This window comes from Hirundo rustica, chromosome W, assembly GCF_015227805.2.
Source record: "Hirundo rustica isolate bHirRus1 chromosome W, bHirRus1.pri.v3, whole genome shotgun sequence".
In the NCBI taxonomy this organism is placed as follows: domain Eukaryota; kingdom Metazoa; phylum Chordata; class Aves; order Passeriformes; family Hirundinidae; genus Hirundo; species Hirundo rustica.
In genome coordinates, this window is record NC_053487.1 from 30,393,569 (window position 1) to 30,412,451 (window position 18,883).

An 18,883-nucleotide genomic window follows, 5' to 3' on the forward strand; every position below is an offset into this window, starting at 1 on the left:
GCTAAATTCACCACAAAAATAATGCTAATTATCACATGGAATAATGTCCCCTACATACAGGCACCGTGACAGATTCTGCCAACATCTGTGACCCAAGAGCTCAGTCCGTCATACAAAAATTCAAATGCTGCTTATCACCCGTCCCAGAGCATCCTCCTCATCCCCAAGACATCCTAATGCTCTTCTGGGAAGGGGAGAGATTCTCACCTCCTCTAAAGTGCCTTGGCCCCCATCAGCTCTGGACATGGGACAGCAAAACACATCATGGGATGGTCTTTACTGGAAATTTCCTGCTGGAAAAGCTGCTGGTCAGAAGCAGCTGGGATGCAGCACACACAGCCACTGCACCTCAGGCTTGTCCCTCTCTGCCACCAAATAACACCTTCCTCACCTTCCCCACCAGGTCCTGGGAGAGATTCCCAGTTCCCTGACATCTGGAACTTCTGCTGTGCCATTTCTTTTGGCTCAAGGGGAAAACTTGTTCATTTCCCATGGATGTTCTGGCACTGGGATGTACCAGTGTTACAGGTGTCTCCATGTGCTCTGTTCACCTTCCTGATACTTCAAGCTGTGCTTGGCAATATTTCCAGAAGGAAGAGCACCCTGGGGGTTCAGCTGTGACTGCACAAAGCTGCGCCACATTCCCTGCCTCTCCAGCCTGTCCAGTCCTGGGTTTCCCTCTTCCCTTCCAGCCTCTGTGTGCTTGTGCCCATGGCAGACAGCTGGGCATAGCCCAGATGGCCTCAGTTACAACCATATTTCCAAATTTCCCTTATCTCCCCAGCATCAGGCATGATGGAAGTTGTTTGTCTCCACTGGCTGTAGCAGAGAGGGAGGGAGAGCTCCCATTTCTCCTGGCATGCATCATTCCTCAGGCTGCAAGAAACCTGTGGCACTTCCAGCTCATCCATGAACTCATGTGGGCACGAGTGACAGCACCATAGTCATTCCATGACCACAACCAACTTCCTTTGAAACCAGCTAGAAAGGGCTCCCTGTGATTCAAAGGGAATGAGTTTCCCTCCTCGACATGCTTAGAGAAACCCCGAGCTCCTCCTTCCAGCTGCATTTTCATTTTTCTGGAGGCTTTAAACCCATCACTTCTTTGCTTCCCCATGTTTTCCATAGATCCTTATCATCGTTTGTTTAGACCACGGTGGTGTCTCAGGATTAAAGCTGGTTGGGAAATTCTTGGCAAGTTATTTCAGTTTGCTTTTTTTTTTTTCCCCTGGAAAATGCTAAATCATGAAACCCAGAATTTTCACAGAATTGTGTTAGCTTTGGTGAAACTTTCATCCCAAAAAGTTTAATGGGCACCAGGACACAATTTATGGAGTGAACATTTTGGAGCAGTCCCCAGTATTGTGGCCAGGGCTTTCCCCTGGGATGTGGGAATGCAGGTGCTTGTTCTTGTCCTGTTGGATGTAAATTACTGGGACACAGTGGAACGGCTCCAGAGGAGGGAATGACTGCAGAGTGTGAGGACACAAGCAGGAGAGTTTCGAGGTTCAGATCTGCATCCCTGAACATGTAATCTCTGGAAGTGTCCAGGGCCAGGATGGATGGGGCTTAGAGTACCCTGGGATAGTGGAAGGTATCACAGCCTGTGGCAGAAGGTGGGACAGGATGGGTTTAAGGTCCCTTCCAACCCAAACCATTCCACAACTCCACGATCTACCCGAGCTGATTCCCTAGAGCCAAGGAGGAAGAAGCCATGCTCCGCAGGGGCCACAACCCCCATTGCAACACGTGCCCTCCCTGATGGCCTCTGCTCCCTTGGGGACAGTGTTGGGAGCAAGGAGACATGGGGACAGCAAGGAGGACACAGCAGGACCCCTCAGTGGGTGGAATGTGGCCCTCCACAAGCACCATGAGTTTTTCTCTGTTGGGAAAGCAGGACCTGTCACTGCTGCTATGGAACCTCAACAGGATGTAAAGGAGGGTTAGAGAGCTCAGGGGACAATGACACCTTACACTGATGGGACACAGCACCAGGGGATGTAAAATGGGCTCCAAAGCACCCACTGACTGCTCAGGATTTATTCAGACAGGCCATATCCTTATTCCAATCTGAGGACTCAACAAGTCCCTGCCTGGACATGATGCTGTTGTTTCCACATGCTCCAGACACACTCCAGTGTAATCTGGAGCAAAACAGAGAAAGGCCTTATTAATTACCTTAATTATTTGGGCTGCCTTTAGAGCAACAAGGAGAGGGTGTCCTGAGAATACCCCGACCCTCAGAGCATCCGGCAGCGAGGGGCTTGACAAGCTTCTCCTTCCCCTGGTGACCATCCAGGATTTTGAACAGCTGGTGTGGATGACTTGCTTGAATTTGAACTGGCTGAAGTCAGGCGGGTGAATTCCCCCCAAAGCCATGAAGTTTTTATGATTAAAATCCAGATGGATTAACTAAACCACAACCAGCCTGTAGTTTAAAGGGGAACTATGAACACACAAGAAGCTGGATGGACATCACTGGTGTGCTCAGCCCCATCTGGGATGGACACCTTGAATCCATCCCTCCAGCTCAGCCTCTTTTCCAGCCCTCATCTGTCTTAGGATAAACATCTCCATCAGTGGGACTTCCTCGTGTTTCCCAAGGAGGTGGTTTTACAGCACTTATCTTGCTGCCTACAAGTTTTCCTTCATACTTGACCTACATTTTTCCATCCAAAAGTTCACTCCCTTCAATCATTCCCTCCATCATTCCCTCTCCCTGCTCCATGTTTACACATCTCTAATATTTGCAGATGTCTCACGCTCCCACTTTAGTCACAACTCAGGTGAGCTCAGCTGATTTACTCACTCCCATTTCCTGCCAGTCTTCTTCCCAGCTCCAACTCTCTCCCATGCTGCTTTCCAGATCCCTGTCACATCCCAGATCCCACCTGAGCTCATATGCAGCCCAGCATGGAGGGTACACTGAGTGCTCCAGCAGAGGATTGTGGGTGTCACCTGAGCTGTCCCAGCTCCAGATTTGGGTGGAAAAGGCAGCCAGAACAGGAGATTTCCCAGAGCTTTGTAGGAAGCTGCTTGGGTTCACCCTGCTCTCATGTGGAAACAGAGCTGGCACAAGCAGGCTCTGCATGGATCCACACATATTTCCCCTAAAATGTTTGTGATGATTCCCATCAGGGAAGTCTGGCAGAGGGTTGGGGTCACACACAGGGACATTCCATGAATTTAATGAAAATATGGAAGGAGAGACTGCAAGGAGCTGGTGATACCACCGGGGAGGGGAGAGCTGGAGCACTCATCCTGAACCTGAACCAGGATTGCCTGGCTGCCTTCCATTCTTCCTTCCCTTTCCAGAGCACCTGCCTTCACTGAGGGAAGCACTGACCCCAGCCAGCCCTTGCCATTCCCTTGTGGCAGATCCTCCAGGTGCTGCAGCAGGAATCCCTGCAGCTCTGCAGGATGGAAACTGCCTGTGTGTACTTCAAATCAGAGATATCCAAGACCTGCTGGTCCAACAGGGCTCTCCCACTCCACTGGGATCAGGCTGAGACACAGGTGGATCTCCAGGAGATCCCAGAGTCCTCCTGTCACTCACCCACAGAGATCCATGTCACAGACAAGGAGCAAATTCCCTGGGATGCTCAAGGTTTTGGTATCTCCAAGCTTACCCCACACAACCTCCTTAGTTCTGCTGTTAAAAAGGACATGTGAGAATTTAGGACAGGAAGAAATTTATTCCTTGCTTAGATCAACTGGGAAAGCTCCCTGGTTTCCATCCTTGCCCTCTCTGGATTCTTCAGGAAGTGGGTTGGGTTGCAGTCAGTGTTCCTGCCATTCTGGTTTGGCTTTTGGCAGATCTCCAGCCTGGCCAATTAAATATAAGTGACCTCAACTCCAAAATAACTCCAGTTTGGTGCCCTCTTCCTGCATTTGTAGCTCTGGAGGACTGGCTGCATGACTCCGAGGAAGCACACAGAATTTGGCTGCCAAGGAAAGGAGCCAACTTCAGACACCAAATTTATATGGAAGGAGGACAGGCTATCTGTCCACATGGGAATTTTGCAGGTGGGATGAAAAACCTCATCATAAAATACATTTAAAAAAACCCCAAAATTAAATGGATTTCCAATAGTGAATTCAGCTCCCTGTCTGCTCACACTTCCAGTGGGATCTGGAAGCAGCAGTCAGAGGGATGGTGCTTTCACAGGGAATTCTGTGCCAAATGGGAGTTCTTCCCTGCCTGCATTATTCCCTCTGTCTCCTGTCAGTACCAGGACAGTATCCCCCACCAAACAGGTTTTCCAAAGTCTTTCTGTGCCCTCAGAATTTCTGCACAAATTTGGCCACTTCAAGGCCAGTCCAGTTGCTGCCAGTATGTTGGAAACACTGCCACTGCCTGTGGAACCATCCCAGCTACATTTTGGGAGAACTGAGGAGCAGGAATGGAGCAGCACTCTCAGGATACACCACCACTGCAGAGGATGCAGTGCTTGGGACAGTTTGGATGCCCACTGGGAATGCCAGCTGTAATTAACACAACAAACTGTTGTTTTCCCATCTGAACAGGAATCAATGCTCGGAAAGTTTCCCCAAGGAAAATCCTGCTAATGGCACAAATGTAACAAACCCTTTTCCTTAATTAGAGGGAGGGGTTGGGGCAGCACCTCCAGCCCAAAATCCAATTCTCTGGAAGGGGGAGATGCAGACTGGAAAGCAGAGAGGGAAATAGGGAGTTTTCCCCTACAAAATAACCCCGGAAGGAGACCTGGGAGTGTGCTTGGACCAGAGGTGAGGATCACTCTGGAAGTTGGACTGCCATCATGACTCTTCTCCTTTCCCTCTTCTCACTGGGTGCACCCAGCTCCCAGCAGGGATGGGAATAAAAATCCCTGCCTGTCCCTGCCAGATCCCCAGCCTGGAGCAGCCCCCTCCCCTCCCAGAGCAGTTCCTGGGACTCACATTTCCATCCTGTCCTGAGAGGAGCATCTGGAGTGGCTGTGCCTCATTAATCTTGGACACAGGGAAATGAGCACTGCTAATGAGCCACTCAGGCAGCTCTCCAAGCTCTGGCACATCAGGATGCAGCGTGGGAAGCAGGACAGGCTGGGGGGGAGAGAAGAGCCCCCTTGGATGGCAAAGGATTAAGGGAATGCTGAGGTCCAGGGCCAGCCAGGAGGAGTTACAAACACGTCTGCAATGTCCAATTACCACTGTATTCAATTAACTCGACAATAATGATGTGGAGCTTTAAACCAGCTTTTTAAAAAATTCTCATTGCTATGGGCTGTTCCAACATCATCTCTGGAACAGCTGATTTTTTTGTTTCTTTGATAGTTCTGGAGTTGTTATCCCTGCCTTGACACATTCACATGCTCTGGGCTAGGAGAGGGGAAAAAAACCCCACCAACCCAACCCTAAACCCCAACAACTGGGCAGGATTATGGGACTTGTATTGTTTTTCCTTCATTTTTAATATAAAGTTGCCTTTTGCTTGGTGATGACAGCACTGGAGCCATAGCTCCTCCGTTTCCCAACCAGGGGAGCCTCTGCCCATTGTACCCAGCTCCAGAGGGCACGGAGTGGTGGCTGCAGTGGGCACTAGCATGGGGCTGCCAGCAGGAATGCCTGGGACATGGATGGGGATGGGGGAATGGGGATTGGATGCATGCAGGCTGCAGGGAACGGCACTGGTGGGAATCCCAACTGGAGTGGGTGTTCCTCAAACACCACTGGAAACTCCACACGGAGCTGCTGGGCTGGCTGGCACATGCCCATTCCAGGCTCTCCATTACCATGCAGCCCACCCCTCTCCAGGGTTGATTTTCCCAGAAGTTCTCCCCCAGCCATCCCATCCATGACACCAGTTTGAATCCTGCTTGTTGTGTGTTGTTATGGGCACAGGGGGGTCTGGGTCTGGCACCAACCAGGCTCATCCTCAGGGAAGGTCCTGGGCATTGGAACATCCCCTGTGCTCCCAAACTGTGGGTTCCCACCTACATCCCACAGGACCAGACCATATCCCTTGACCTGAGTGATGAAGTCACTCCCAAATTACCTGGAAGCAACCCGCTAGAGCTACTCACTCACCACTCAATCACCTCATGAAGCAGTTGATAGTTTTAAAGTTTAAAAGTTTTAGTTTTCATTTTAAAAATAAAGCATTTTAGCTTTAATTCCCAGTTCTTGGATTAAAGAGATTGTCTGAACACTCCTTCTTTTAGAGGGAAAAGCCCCAAATTTCCCCCTCCAAGCCACTCAAACCCAGTCTGACACACAATGCCCCAAGTGCTCATTGGTCAAAACTAAAAGAAAATAGCTTTAAAGTGTGAACCCCACACACCTGACACACTCAAGGCCCAGGTAACAACTGCCACACTATGTCACAGTATCAGGCAGCTCAACACATGCCTTGGGAAGGACTGGAGTGGGAAAGGGTGGGAGAACCAGCACCTCAACCTGTCTCTGCAACCACACACATAACCCCAGCACCCACAGTTGATGGGCCGGGGGGTGGCAGTGCCAGCTCCCAGCCCCAGGCAGTGTCAGCTCCCAGCTCTGGGAATGCTCTCAGGGGACAGACACCAGTCACAGCCTCCTGGCTTTGCTCATCTACTCATGGCACCGAGGGCTGCTGTGTGCAGAGCCCAGGAAAAAGCCTGGTCTCATCCCAGCAGATGCCACAATCCCCTTGGAACAAATCCAGGAGGAAGAGCTTGTGCTCGTGGTTGTACTGAAGCAGGAAGCATTCCGTGGAAGAGCAGAGCTTGTGGACTCACTTTGGACAACTCTGGCAGCTCCTGTGCTGAGGGGACAGAACACATGGCATCCCAACATGGCCATGTGCCTGTGCCTATTGATTAATCACAGTAATTAATGGCACACAGCTGGATGAACAGGAAGGCAGTGACCACTGCCAGGCCCTCCTGCTTCCCAAAGCCAGTGCCTGTCTCCATGCATGTCACAGGTTGCTCCATGTCCCTGCCCAGCAGTGTCTGCAGCCCTTTCCCTCTCACCAGAGCTCCCACTTTTCCCAGTGCAGGCTGGGATCTGGCTGGAGGTTATCTCCTGTCCAGCCACCCAGCCCTGCCTGACCACTCCTACAGCCCCCAGATCATTGCAGGAGGCTCTTGATCCCAGATCACTGCTACAAAACATCCCAATTCCCATGGGATATTTCCATTTCATTAGCAAACTCCACCTCGGGGTAGATGCATCCTCTCTGCAAGGGGGGTGAGTACGGGGTGACAGTGCTCTGCTCACCAATGTGAGCTCTTATCCCAGCGTTCCTGATATCAGTCTCCTGTTCAGTCCCCCCTCCTCACATCCTGGGTGTGTCCTCTCTACTCATCCTGGGAATTCCCTGGCAGTGTCTGGGACACGGTGGCCCAGCCATGGTGGGCTGCCCATGGGCACTGCTGCTAGACCCCAGGCACAGCCTGTCCCTGTCCCAAGATCCCAGCCTGGGAGCACAGTGAGGCCAGAGGGACCAGCATTCCCAGGCTGCAGTTAATCCAGGCTGCTGCTCTGTGCTTCCCTTTCAAAAAGGGTCTTGGCTGGGCTGAAGAGAAGAGCAGCTTGACAGAAAGGCAAGGCCAGATGGAGTGTGGAGGTTTGTGTGGGAAATGGGTGGACACCAGTAGACAGGGACAAACAGCTGGTGACCAGGGAGACAGCAGCTCTCATTGACATCTGGAGGGCTCTGTCCTTGTGACACCACATGGCCATGCCCCAAGGTGGAAGAGGGGAGACCAGGCCTCCAGTTCCAAGGCCTCACTACATTGAGGAACGTTCTTCCCAATATCCCATCTAACCCTTCCCTCTGGTAGTGGGAAGCCATTCCCTATATCCTGTCCCTCCAGGCCCTTGTCACAAGTCCCTCTCCATCTCTCCTGGAGCCCCTTTAGGCACTGGAAGGGGCTCTGAGGTCTCTCTGGAACCTCCTCTTCTCCAGGTGAATACCCCCAGCTCTCCCAGAGGGGCTCCAGCCCTCAGAGCAGCTCTGTGGCCTCCTCGGGACTCACTCCAGCAGCTCCATCCTGTACAATCCCTCACCTGCCAGCCCCCAGTGGGTCAGATACCAGCCCATCCTACCAGCCCAATGACTTAAAAAGTAATTAAAGACCTATGCAAAACTGAAGCTAGACACGATGGAGTTGGGGACAGAGGGAAAGTGAGGTCCCTACAATCCATTAGGATGGCTTGAGGAATTCACTCCCATTAGACCCTGCTGCAGCCAGGGGCTTAGCAGGATTCAAAAGTGGATTAAACATTTATACAGCTAATGAGAACATTCTGTTACATTAGATAGGATTTAAAAAAAATAAAGGCAAGACACTTCAGTGCCATGAGCCATAAATTACCCACCAGTGATGGGGACAAGGGAGAAGTTTCTCTGCTCATCCCCCTTCCAAGGAAGTGGTGAGGTTGGAAAATTGTTCTCAGGATGGTGTGAGTGTCCAGCCCAGCAAGGGCTTGTCACAGCAGGGCTGTCTTGCATCCAATGCCTAGGGAAGGGCCAAATCCCGTACTTTGCCAGGATCCCCTTGCACAGCATCCTGTGAGGTCGCACTTGGCTCGAGTGGGAATGGGACAGGGTATAAGGCAGCAGGAGGAACCTGGTCCCTCATGTTATCCTTGTGCACCCCACAGAGATGGGCAAGCAGGCAAACAGCAGGGAGACAGGAGCATCCCGGTTCCTGAGCACCTTTCATGGTCACAGGGAAGTGCAGTTTTCCATGCTCATGCTGGGCCTTGCAGCCACCTCAACTTGTGCCCACAGGTCCCTTAAATGCAAGTAAAGATGATTTTGAGATGATTATCTGTTGCATTGTGCTCTGTGTTATTTATTTTCATATTGTATTTTAAGTTATTTATTTTCGTTGTAATGGTTTGTTCTGTACTCCCCTGTTCTCCTAAGAAATGTTATGTTCTAAGGTTTGTCCCTGCCCCCTTCCCTGTCAATCCTCCCATATTCCTCCCAGTCCCCTCCTACGGGCCCTGCCTGTCATTCGATTGTTCCTCCCGGCTTCTAGAGAGTTCAGGTAAGGACATCGAGTGATAGGGCAGGAGCCAAGGAGGTTCCTCCCTTTATGTTCTCATTGGTTTCTTTGAATGTCCCTCCAACCCTGATCCACTCCCACCTTTTCCCTCATTGGATGTTAGTTTGTCTCCGCCCTTAGTCCCTTCCCTGTATTTAAGCCTGGAGCTCAGCACCCCAGGTGGCTTGGCTGGAGAGGCTCCCCTAAGGTTTGGATGTCCCCATGTGGGACTGAATAAACACAGACTTTGCCCTCTAATTGAGTTTGACTCCTCCCTCCGCCATCGCTGTGGTCTCTCCTGTGATAAGGGGAAAGCCCCTTAGCTGCTCCTCTGGTTCCCAAAATCCAGAGGAGTGTTCCCTGTCTGATCGCAGTGTCAGAGCTAGCTTGGGTGGATGGAGCTGCTGCTCCGAGAAGGACACTGTGACACTTATCAGCACTCCTGGCAGCTCCTATTGCTGGAGACACATAATGGGCCATTGCTCATGTCAGACCTGAAAACTGCAACCTCTGGTTTTCTCTCCCTGGCTGAACACCCCTTGCAGAAATCTCCCACTCCCTTCCAGGGGAGGAAAGCCCCAGGATAACTCTCAGTCTCCGTGGTAAGCAGCAGGCAGGCGCTTCCAGCTGGCATCGCTCCTCAGGCAGTGAATCAATCCCAAGGGATGTGCTACTGTGAGGAAGCCCCATTCCTGCTGCTCTCCTCTGGAGCAAGCCCAGGATAGGCTGTGGCTATCCCTGTCCCTGTCCCTGTCCCTCATTATGCTCCACAGAGTGGAAGTGCTTCCCCTGCATTCCCATGAGCAAGGCGTGTCTGGAGAACGGTCCCAGGACCACACTCTGAGCCAGGCTGCCACCCCACAGCTCCTGGTGCTTCCTGACAGTCTCACTGGGATGAGGGAGCAAGGAATGATGACAAAAAAGAAACACAGCATGGCAGAAAAACACTGCTCCCTGCACACACAGCCAGAGACCCCTGTGGATTTCTAATCTCCAGATTCAGTTCCATGGAAAATGACACGGAAGACAACCAGCTACAAGGAATATGACACTGAAGAGCAAGAGCAGTTCAGAACGATGACCAGGTCTGAAGGGAGTTGAACTCATTACATTAAAGACAGAAACACAGCTCCTGCTCTGCCAGCACTAATCAGACCTTCCCAACCTGCGGCTGTTCAGAAAATTCCAAGAAAATTCCACTTGCCTCCTCTTCCTCTGTAACTACCAGCAGTGGGGAATACTTGGGACTGGTGCCTGCAGGCACAGGGTGTTCCAGGCTCCCTGATCCCTTCTGGCACACCCCTCACCAGGAAAACCACCATCCCAGCCACCTCTAGGCACCCTCTCCAGCTCTACCTTCACTCTCCTGTCCATCTGCAGCCTCCACCCACCAGCAGTGCTGCAGAACTGCTGTGCAGGGATAAGATTCCAGCCAAGATGCCAAACACATGTATCTGTTACTCCCAAGAGGATGAGCAGAGCAGGTGGCATTTCCTTCTTCAGCTAGGACCAGGAACACCAGGATGCTGGCACAGGCAGGGCTCTGGAAAACCAAATCCTTGCCAGGTGAGGCCATTTCATGCTGCTTTTTTAACAGAGTGGCCAAGTTGGCAGCATCTGGGAGAGCCAATGCTGCCAGCACTGCTCTTCCTGTGACACCCCAGGAGCATGGCTGGGAGAGAGGCTCCAGGGAAAAGCCAGGAGCTGGGAAGAGGAGTGAGGCTGAAGCAGGTGTGTTATTATGTGAGCTTTTGTGAGATGTTTACAGCTCTGTAACTGAATTTTTTACAGTCTGTACTGTAAACATCATGTTTTCAATTTTTTTTTTATGATAGTCAACTGATGGACTTCTAGCTTAGCCAGTGGGATGGAGAGGTAGTAACCTTGTTCTCCAATCCCTGGTCATTCTTTAAAACTTATAAAGGTGAGGTCTTTGTAAATAATAAAGTTCTTCAGCCTTCATCTTGTGGAGTCAGATCTGTGAGTATTTATTCGTGTCCTCTAGCGACACAGGTGAGCCATTCTAGGCTGGCAGCTGCTGGCTCTGCCCACAGGAATGGGGCTGGAGCAGCGTGGACAGATGGCTACTTCTTGCCCAGGCAGCCTCCGTGTCTCATTCACAGATTTGCTGTCCCTGAGTCATTGCCCTTCAAAGGACAGTGGAGCTGAGCTCCTGCGTGGAGCCAGGCATGAGTCACATCCTAATGGCATACCGGTGACAGCGGGAATAGCCCCCAGCTGCCAAGTACATCCTGCCTCTGCCACCTGCCTGCCTCCCACCCTGGAGGGCAGCTCTGGAGCCCGCAGCAGAGGAAAAGCCTGTGGGGCATCTCTTGGGACAGGCCTGGGGCTGTGGGATGTTTTGACTAACCCTCTCTGTGTGCGATCCTTGGCACTGCCCAGCACTGGGGTCAGGCCAGGCCATATGTGATCCATGCTGGGCATGAATGGCTCCTTTCCTGATGGAAAAGAATCCTGTCCTCATGCAGGGACCAGGTGAAGCCCACTGTGAGGGCAGGTCCAGCTGGGTTCAAGGAGACACCCTGTGCATCCCCTCCCACCTCCCAGTGCTGGTGTGGGAGGTACTGCCTCCTCTCCCTGGGATGCATGTGGGGCTGGAAGTCAGCATGGCACCAGCAGATCCCTTTGTCCATGGGGAGCATGGATCACTGCCTGGTAGGAAAAGCAGCATGGCAAGACAGCCCTGATCTGGACGACCACAGGCAGCCTGTGACAATGGATGTGCAGAGCAAGGGGGCTGGGGGTCGTGTTGTTTTCCCAGATCTCACATTTTGCCGATATCACCGCACATGCTGCTGAGCTCCTGACTCCCAGAGCCTTCCTGCACCACACAGAGCAGGTGGATACTTTCCATCTCCAGCTGCTGAGGTGGCATCTCTGAGGAGTTCATCCCACCCTGCTGGTGAAGCCCCTGTGCCCACCACGCTCCCAGGAATGGGCACACATGGAGAAGAACCTGGGCTTGCACCCGGCACTGATGGCAGCAGGCACAGCCAGGAGCACATAGAGCAGGAACTGGCGCCAGAGCCTATGGCACTTGGAGATACTGGTGACAGTTTGATGGAGACAGATGTTACCCTCCCTCGCTGTCCCTGCACTATTTGCCAACCTGCCTGTTGCTCCATGGAGACCTGCTGCTGCCTTGGGAAACTTGTGGGTTGTCCCCACAGCATCACTGACAGACACAGGTGAGGACAGGCAGACAACAAGGACTGACAGACAACCAGCACAAAGGAGGCAGCTAAACACCACCCAATCCCCCCATAAATCACTCCCATTCACACCTTGACCCCACCCCAGGTTGATTCACCCCACAGCACCTGTGTAGGCTCAGCCTCCAGCCCACCACACACTCCCAGGCAGCTTGAGATGTCTCAACCCCAAGCAAAGCTCAGGACTGTCTGAGCACCCTCTGAGCATCCCCACTCTCGCCTTGGCTTGCAGCCCTGCCAAGTCCCAGTTACCACTGGCACATTCCTGACACCTCTACATCTTTTATTCCATGAGGCAAACTCCTTCCATCAGTTCAGTTTCTGTTTCTCTTGTTTTCCAAGCCTTGATCTTGGTTTTCAACCACTGAGGATGTACCAGACACAAGGCACTGGAATTGGGCTGTGCCAGAGGCTGCAGCCACACCACCTGCAGACCAAACCCACCATGGTCCTTTGGCCCAAATTCTTTATACAACTAAATCACATCTTTGTGCAGGGCTACAAAAAACTCCCTTTGCTTCCATGGAATGGGTGGGGAACATGCAGCCACGCACTTGGCTAAGCCCATGCATGTGCTCCTGCTCAAGCTGCCAAATGACTGCGCTGATCTGCTGGAATCACTTTGGAATTCACTCTGGAACCTTTTTTCACCTCATGAAAAGGCCTCACGGGCCAGGCTGGCTCTGGAGGAGAAGCTCTGGGGCTGACACAGGTGTGTGGGAGCGGCCTCTCCCCTCCCAGGTGCTGCTGCTCCTGGTGCACCAAATGCTCCACGGGAGACCGGGTCCAAGGTGCAACTCTGCCACCACCTATCCACAGATTCTCTCGAAATCTCACTGCTAAAGTAACTCCCTTAAAAAAGCACAAAGCTTTGGTGAAACCACTTTTGCTGTGGTTCTCAAGGAACCTTCCCTCCATGCAAGGAGCCATCCAGGCTCAGAGCAGGAGTGCACCAGGCTGAGCAGCATTTTGGATAAGCCCAGCCCAAAAAACCTCAACCTGAGCTACTTTTGTGAAGGTAAAATGTTGCTTTGGTTCCCCCGAGAGGTGTCCCTGGCACTGGGATAACCCCAAGACATGGTGTTCCCAAAGCTCCCGGCGCCAGCGGGTTTGGATTTCCAGACGATGTTCCACAGGGAAGGATGCTCCGTAGGGATGCCGACTGCTGATGCTATTCCTGGTTAAATGAGAACCAGAAAACAGGACCTCAACGGGTGCTGAACCTGGGCACTGGGGATTTGCTCTCTGCTCCACATGGGCTGTGCCAGGGGTGATGCCAGAGCAGGAACAGACTCCATTTCTCACCACATCACCGCGCACCTGCAGCACAGAAACACCGGCAAAGCCTCGGGAGTGAAATCCTGCTCTGCCAGGGGTACTGGGGAAACCAGAGGTGCAGAACCAGATCCCACAGCCACGGGCCCATGTGCAGAGAAACCTGATAATCTAATCACATCTGAGATGCTACAGGTCCTGTCCAGCCCAGCCTGCCCAGCTCTGCTGCCAGCCCCCTCCTGCCTGTCAGCCCTTCTCTTGCCACAGCTTTGTTTCTTGCAGCCTAATGACTCCTTAATTCTGCAGGCTTTGTCCCATAGATCTTGATTTGCCCCAAGACTGGTGGGAGGGGGCATTTTGGGAGATGTTGGGGAGGGAGCCAGCATGCAGAGCTCAGCCTTGGCACAAGCAAAGCTCTCATCTGATGTCTGAGCTGGAGCAACACTGCTCTTTTCCTGTTTGGAAAGATGGGAAAACGGCACAAACTAGCCCCAAGCATCCTTCAGGGCATTGCTTTGGAGGGACAGCAATTTCCTCCTGCACTAAGTCCTGCAAAGTCTGGGCTGACAGTTTGAGTTCTGCTGCTGCCCCACATTTCCCGATGGATATTCGAGTCCAACATCCACATCCCCAGGCCGTGACCTCCTCAAGCCCCTTTGGAGGATGCTCCAAAGTGTCCCCACAACTGCTCAGTGCACCAAGTTCATTGTGTCTTGCAGTGACAAAGGGTACAAGTCACATAGTAACAGGTGAGATGGAGGCAGACAGCAGCTGATCCTGACTCAATTAATGACTTTTCCCTCTTATGTTCAGAAAAACATAGGCATTTTCCACCTTTTATCCACATCATCCCTACCTAGCACCATGACCCAGCATCTGGCAGGCAGATCCTCGCAGCACGAGGTGAAATGTATTTCAGAAGATGGATGAACCTATAGACCCACTTCCCTCTTTTTCTCCTGTCTGCAGGATGCCGGTGCCCCTGTCCATGAGTGTTCCTGTGAGAGCCAGACCCCCAAAATCACACCAAATGGGAAATGCAAACAATAAACCCCAGAAGTGCATCTTCGTGGTTTACTCTCTCAGCCACAGGGATTTCTGAGGTTAGTTGTAAGAGTAACAAATAAAACATTTCCAGGGAGCGATTTGGAAGTTGACGGTGCTGCACAGGAATAACAACATATGCAGAAAGTGGGATCTGCCCAGGAATGATCCCCAAGCAGAAAACAAAAAGTGAGAGCACTGCAGCCTTGAGTAATCTCAGCAGCTGAATTACACACAGACCTCACCATTTCATGGGATTCCTATCTCCCAGGGAGGCTTTGATCCAGTCTTCCCCAGTCCCTGATCACAGATGGGTCCAGGGTTGGGATGCCTAGGATGGTGCCTAAGATCCCCTAGGGATCCAGGGTTGGGATACCTAGGATTCCTAGGTGCTGTTTACTCTCCCAGCAGCACCTGCTATTCCCCTCAAACCTGAGGGCAGCTCTCAGGATGATCTATCAAGAGGGAATTATGTGTCTCCCGAAACCAACCCACAACACTCACACACTTCCAAACTTTTAGCTCCAGGTCAAACCTGCTGCCATAGGAAGGAACTGGCAGTTCCAGTCGGGATTTGGTGTTGCTGTTGTTTGATATCAGCTGGAATGAAGAGCCAAAATCACCGGAGTGGTTTGGCTGCCACAGAGCTCCCTGTGAGCTGCCTATGGAGCCACACTTCTTAGGCACCAAATTCCAGAGGAATCCGTGGCTCTGCAGAGGGAGGCTGTGTGCAGGTGAGCTGGACCTGTTGTGCTTCCTCATCTTCAATTTTCCAGCTGCTGTTACAGAATGGCAGGGATGCAAATGGGAAGCAGCACTAACCTTCCATGCACAGCCCTGCTCCCATGTTCCAGAATTATAATTTAAATCCTGTTTCTCCAGCTCCAGAGGTCCTGCAGCCAGAATCCTGCTGTGAGGGCTCTGCAGGAGCTCTCACACTGGCCGAGCTGCACATTCCACTCTGTTTTTCTCCACTCTTCTCCTGTTTTCCTCTTATTTGCTCTCAGATTACATCACCATCAAGCAATAGCTCTGCCATCCTTCACAAACAGGTATTATCCAGCAGCTGGATGGGAATTACAAATTCAAACTGCTTCAAAAATCCCACCAGCCACATTTTTCCAAGGCTATGAGTAACTACAGTCCCTGCTCAAGTCCAGAGGACTCGAAATCAGGCCAAAACTCACTTATCATCACAATGCTGGAGGAGTCTGGCAGTAGCCTCAATTCATAGATGGGGAACAGCCACTGAGAGGGAAAAGCTGAGTCTCATGGATGTGAAAGGCTGGAGTAAGATATAAATATGGAGTGAATGGCCTTAAACAAAGCAGCCTGATTTTCAGGAGCAACCAAAAGGATGGGAGCTGTGAGGGCTCCAGTGGGAGCATGTAGACTCGGGCACTCCCATGGGAATTTCCCAGTGGGTGGCCCAGGGAAGTGTTAACAGGTTGTCCCTGCTGCTCCTGTCTCCTGTTGCTTCCCAAGTGCTGCCTGTGGAATGCAAGGCCAGAGCTCACAGATGCTCTAAGGATGCATGGACACAACACAGAACCAGTTCAAAGGGATGAGTCCTGCCACTACCTCCAGCTCTGCATCTCCCCAGCACATTTCCTGCTCTCCCATCATGGATGTTAAACCCAGGGACACTTAATGGAGACTCATCAAAGTATGGCTCTGTTTCTACATACTTTGGAGTACCTACATAATGATTATTTTCTCACCTCTTTCGCTTCTCTCTCTGGGTCGCCCAGCAGAGGTGGAAGCTAAGGCTGAAGTTGGAATGTTTATGCTCCGCTAGACATGGCACAGGGAGATCATGATCCTCCTGGGCCCTTGGAAGCAGGAGCAGCACAATGGACAGCACCAAATTCCCTGTGGAAGTGGAGCAGCAGGACCAAACTACTCACAGCAGGCTGAATACTACATCCCTTGGAAAGGGGGAATTTGGGAAGCAGACTGTGATTACCTGCCTTGGTTCAGGCCCAGAACGCAAGCACAAGCTCCTGCTCAAACCCAGCTCCCTACAAAAGCGACCCTTGGAGTAGTGGCCAGGATCTCACCAGCGTGCCCTTGGTGAAAGACACCACCTCGGTGCCCCAGCGCTGCTCTTGGTGCTGCTCCTGCACTTCCCCAGGGCACAAACATCACTTCAAGAGCTGCCCTGCAACTCCAAGTGTCCCTCAAAACTCCTGTCCCAGAAGAAGAGCAGCCAACCCCATCATACTGCCAGGGAGGAAGCTCTGCCACCATCCCTGAGCCCTGTGCGGACAATACTGTCACACACCCCAAGACACAGCTCTGAGAAAGGGAAGCATGTTTAATTATGGAGACCATTGCACTTCCCAGAGGTGACATCTGGAGGGAACATGCACAGGTGAGCCAGGCAGCTTGGAGCAGGTGGAAGCTGGAGGCACCACAGGTTTGTAAGAACAGAGCATCCAGCAGAACCACACTGGGGATCTGGTGGAGATCCGGTGGAGATCCAACCACAACTCTCATCTGGGAGAGGAGATGGCTCCATACTGAGCCTCGATCCCATTGATGCTGGGAGATGCAACCAACCCATCAGCTTTCAGAACAGGGACCGTGCCCTGGGGCTGGGGACAGTCAGTGACACTGGGGGGAACACCAAGGCAAGAGGCACATCCTAGCACCCCTGGACCAACTCCCTGGGCAGAAAGGGTGTAAGAGCTGGAAAACAGCTGCTGCATACAGGGAAGGGGCCCTGGCACCATGGTTCATCTCAGGTCACCGCTGGTCTAATGACATCCAGGCAGAACCCTGGGCTGTCCCAGGAGCAGCAGAAGGTCAGAGGCAAAGATGAGGGGCCCAACACCTGCCCCAGCTCAGTCCCCTTGTGCACAGGGGTGCACATGGAAAGGGGTGTGGGTGAGGCTGGTAGGGATTGGGGTGTCAGGAGTGAGGTGTTTGGACTGAGGTGGCATGTCAGGATTGGGGTGTCAGGAGAGGGGTGTTGGGGGTGAGATGTCAGGATTGGGATGCTGGGAGTGGGGTGTCATGAGTTGGGTGCTCAGACTGAGGTGTTGGGAGTAGGGTGTTGGGAATGGAGTGTTGGGAGCTGCCTGTGTGTGCACAGGTGTGAAGGGATGTGCGAGTGCTCATTCAGGCCGTCCTGCTTTGCCTTCTCTGTCCCATCACCCTGTCCCACCACCACTGCCAGGAGAGGTTTAGGGAGCAAAGGGAGACTCCAGCCAGCAGGTAGGTGTGAGAGCAGGGGGAACCACGATTCCCCCACACCACCGAGCCCCCTGTGGCCCAGCTCACCTGGGATGCCTCCTCATACCTTGCAGTCAGTCAGGCAGGATCTGACCGAGTACTCTTCTGATTGCAAGTACTTCTCCAGCAAGAGGTCAAACTCCTCGTATTTTTCCTGAGCGTGTTGGTCCAGCCGCTGGTACGCCTGGACGCAGCTGCTACAGGCCTCCCCGCCCAGCGCCCCGGCTGCCGCCACCACCAGGTCCACCATCAGGTTGTCCAGGCTGCAGTCCAGGCCGTCGGGGCCGGCCATCTCCCGCAGCAGGTCCCAGATCGTGTAAGTATCACAAAAGGAGAGGTTGAAGTTCCTGAAGTAAGCCTGCAGGAAGGTCCTTTTGGAGGAGGGCGAGGCGAAGAAGGGCGCGGCGGCGGCGGCGGCAGCGGCGGGGGGCGAGCGCAGGGGCGCGCCGGGGGCCCGCGGGCGCTGCGGGGCGAGCAGCCGGGCGCACGCCGAGTCCAGGTTCCCGCGGGCGGCGGGGCAGGGCCCGCCGGGGCCGCGGCTCAGGTTGCCCAGCAGGGCCTCGCAGCTGCCGCCGCCGCCGCCGCCGCCGCCCGCCGGCTCGGCCGCCTAGCAGCGCCCGCGGCCCGCGGCCCCGCGGCCGCTCCCGCGCCCGCAGCTTGGCCCCGGCGCAGAGCCACAGATGGTCGGAGAGGAGCACGGTGAAGAAGAGGAGCGAGGCGAGCGACAGGCGCCATTTCTGCGCCCGCTCGGGGTCGGCCACCGGCTTGTCGCTGCGGCGCGGCGCGCAGCACACGGCCCCGCCGGCGGCGCCCCCGCGGGGGGACATCCAGGCGCCGCGGATCATGCCGGGGGAGCGCGGGCGGCGGGCGGGCAGCGCCGCGCTGCCGCCGCTGTCACCTGCCCCGCGCCGCCGCCATGCCCGCGCCGCCCCCCGCCGCCGCCCCGGCCCCCGGGCATGCCCCGGCCGCCCCTCACTCGGCTTTCCGCTTGCCGCGGCGCAGTGCCGGGGCCGCGCCGCGCCCGCCGCCGCCGCCGCCCGGCCCCATCGTCCTCAGCCTGTCGCCATCTTCGGCCGCGCCGCCAACACCTTGAGG

At 53.6% G+C, this 18,883-nt stretch overlaps 1 protein-coding gene across 1 annotated transcript in view; it reads right to left on the reverse strand.

Moving 5' to 3' along the window:
* NALF2 (NALCN channel auxiliary factor 2) overlaps nt 1–18,633 on the reverse strand; it is a 28,116-nt gene extending 9,483 nt beyond the window's left edge. The window contains 2 exon segments of the mRNA XM_040089085.1: nt 17,856–18,392; nt 18,394–18,633. Of these exon segments, the coding sequence (XP_039945019.1) occupies nt 17,856–18,392; nt 18,394–18,633 (777 nt within the window).
* Nucleotides 18,634–18,883: the final 250 nt, after the last annotated feature.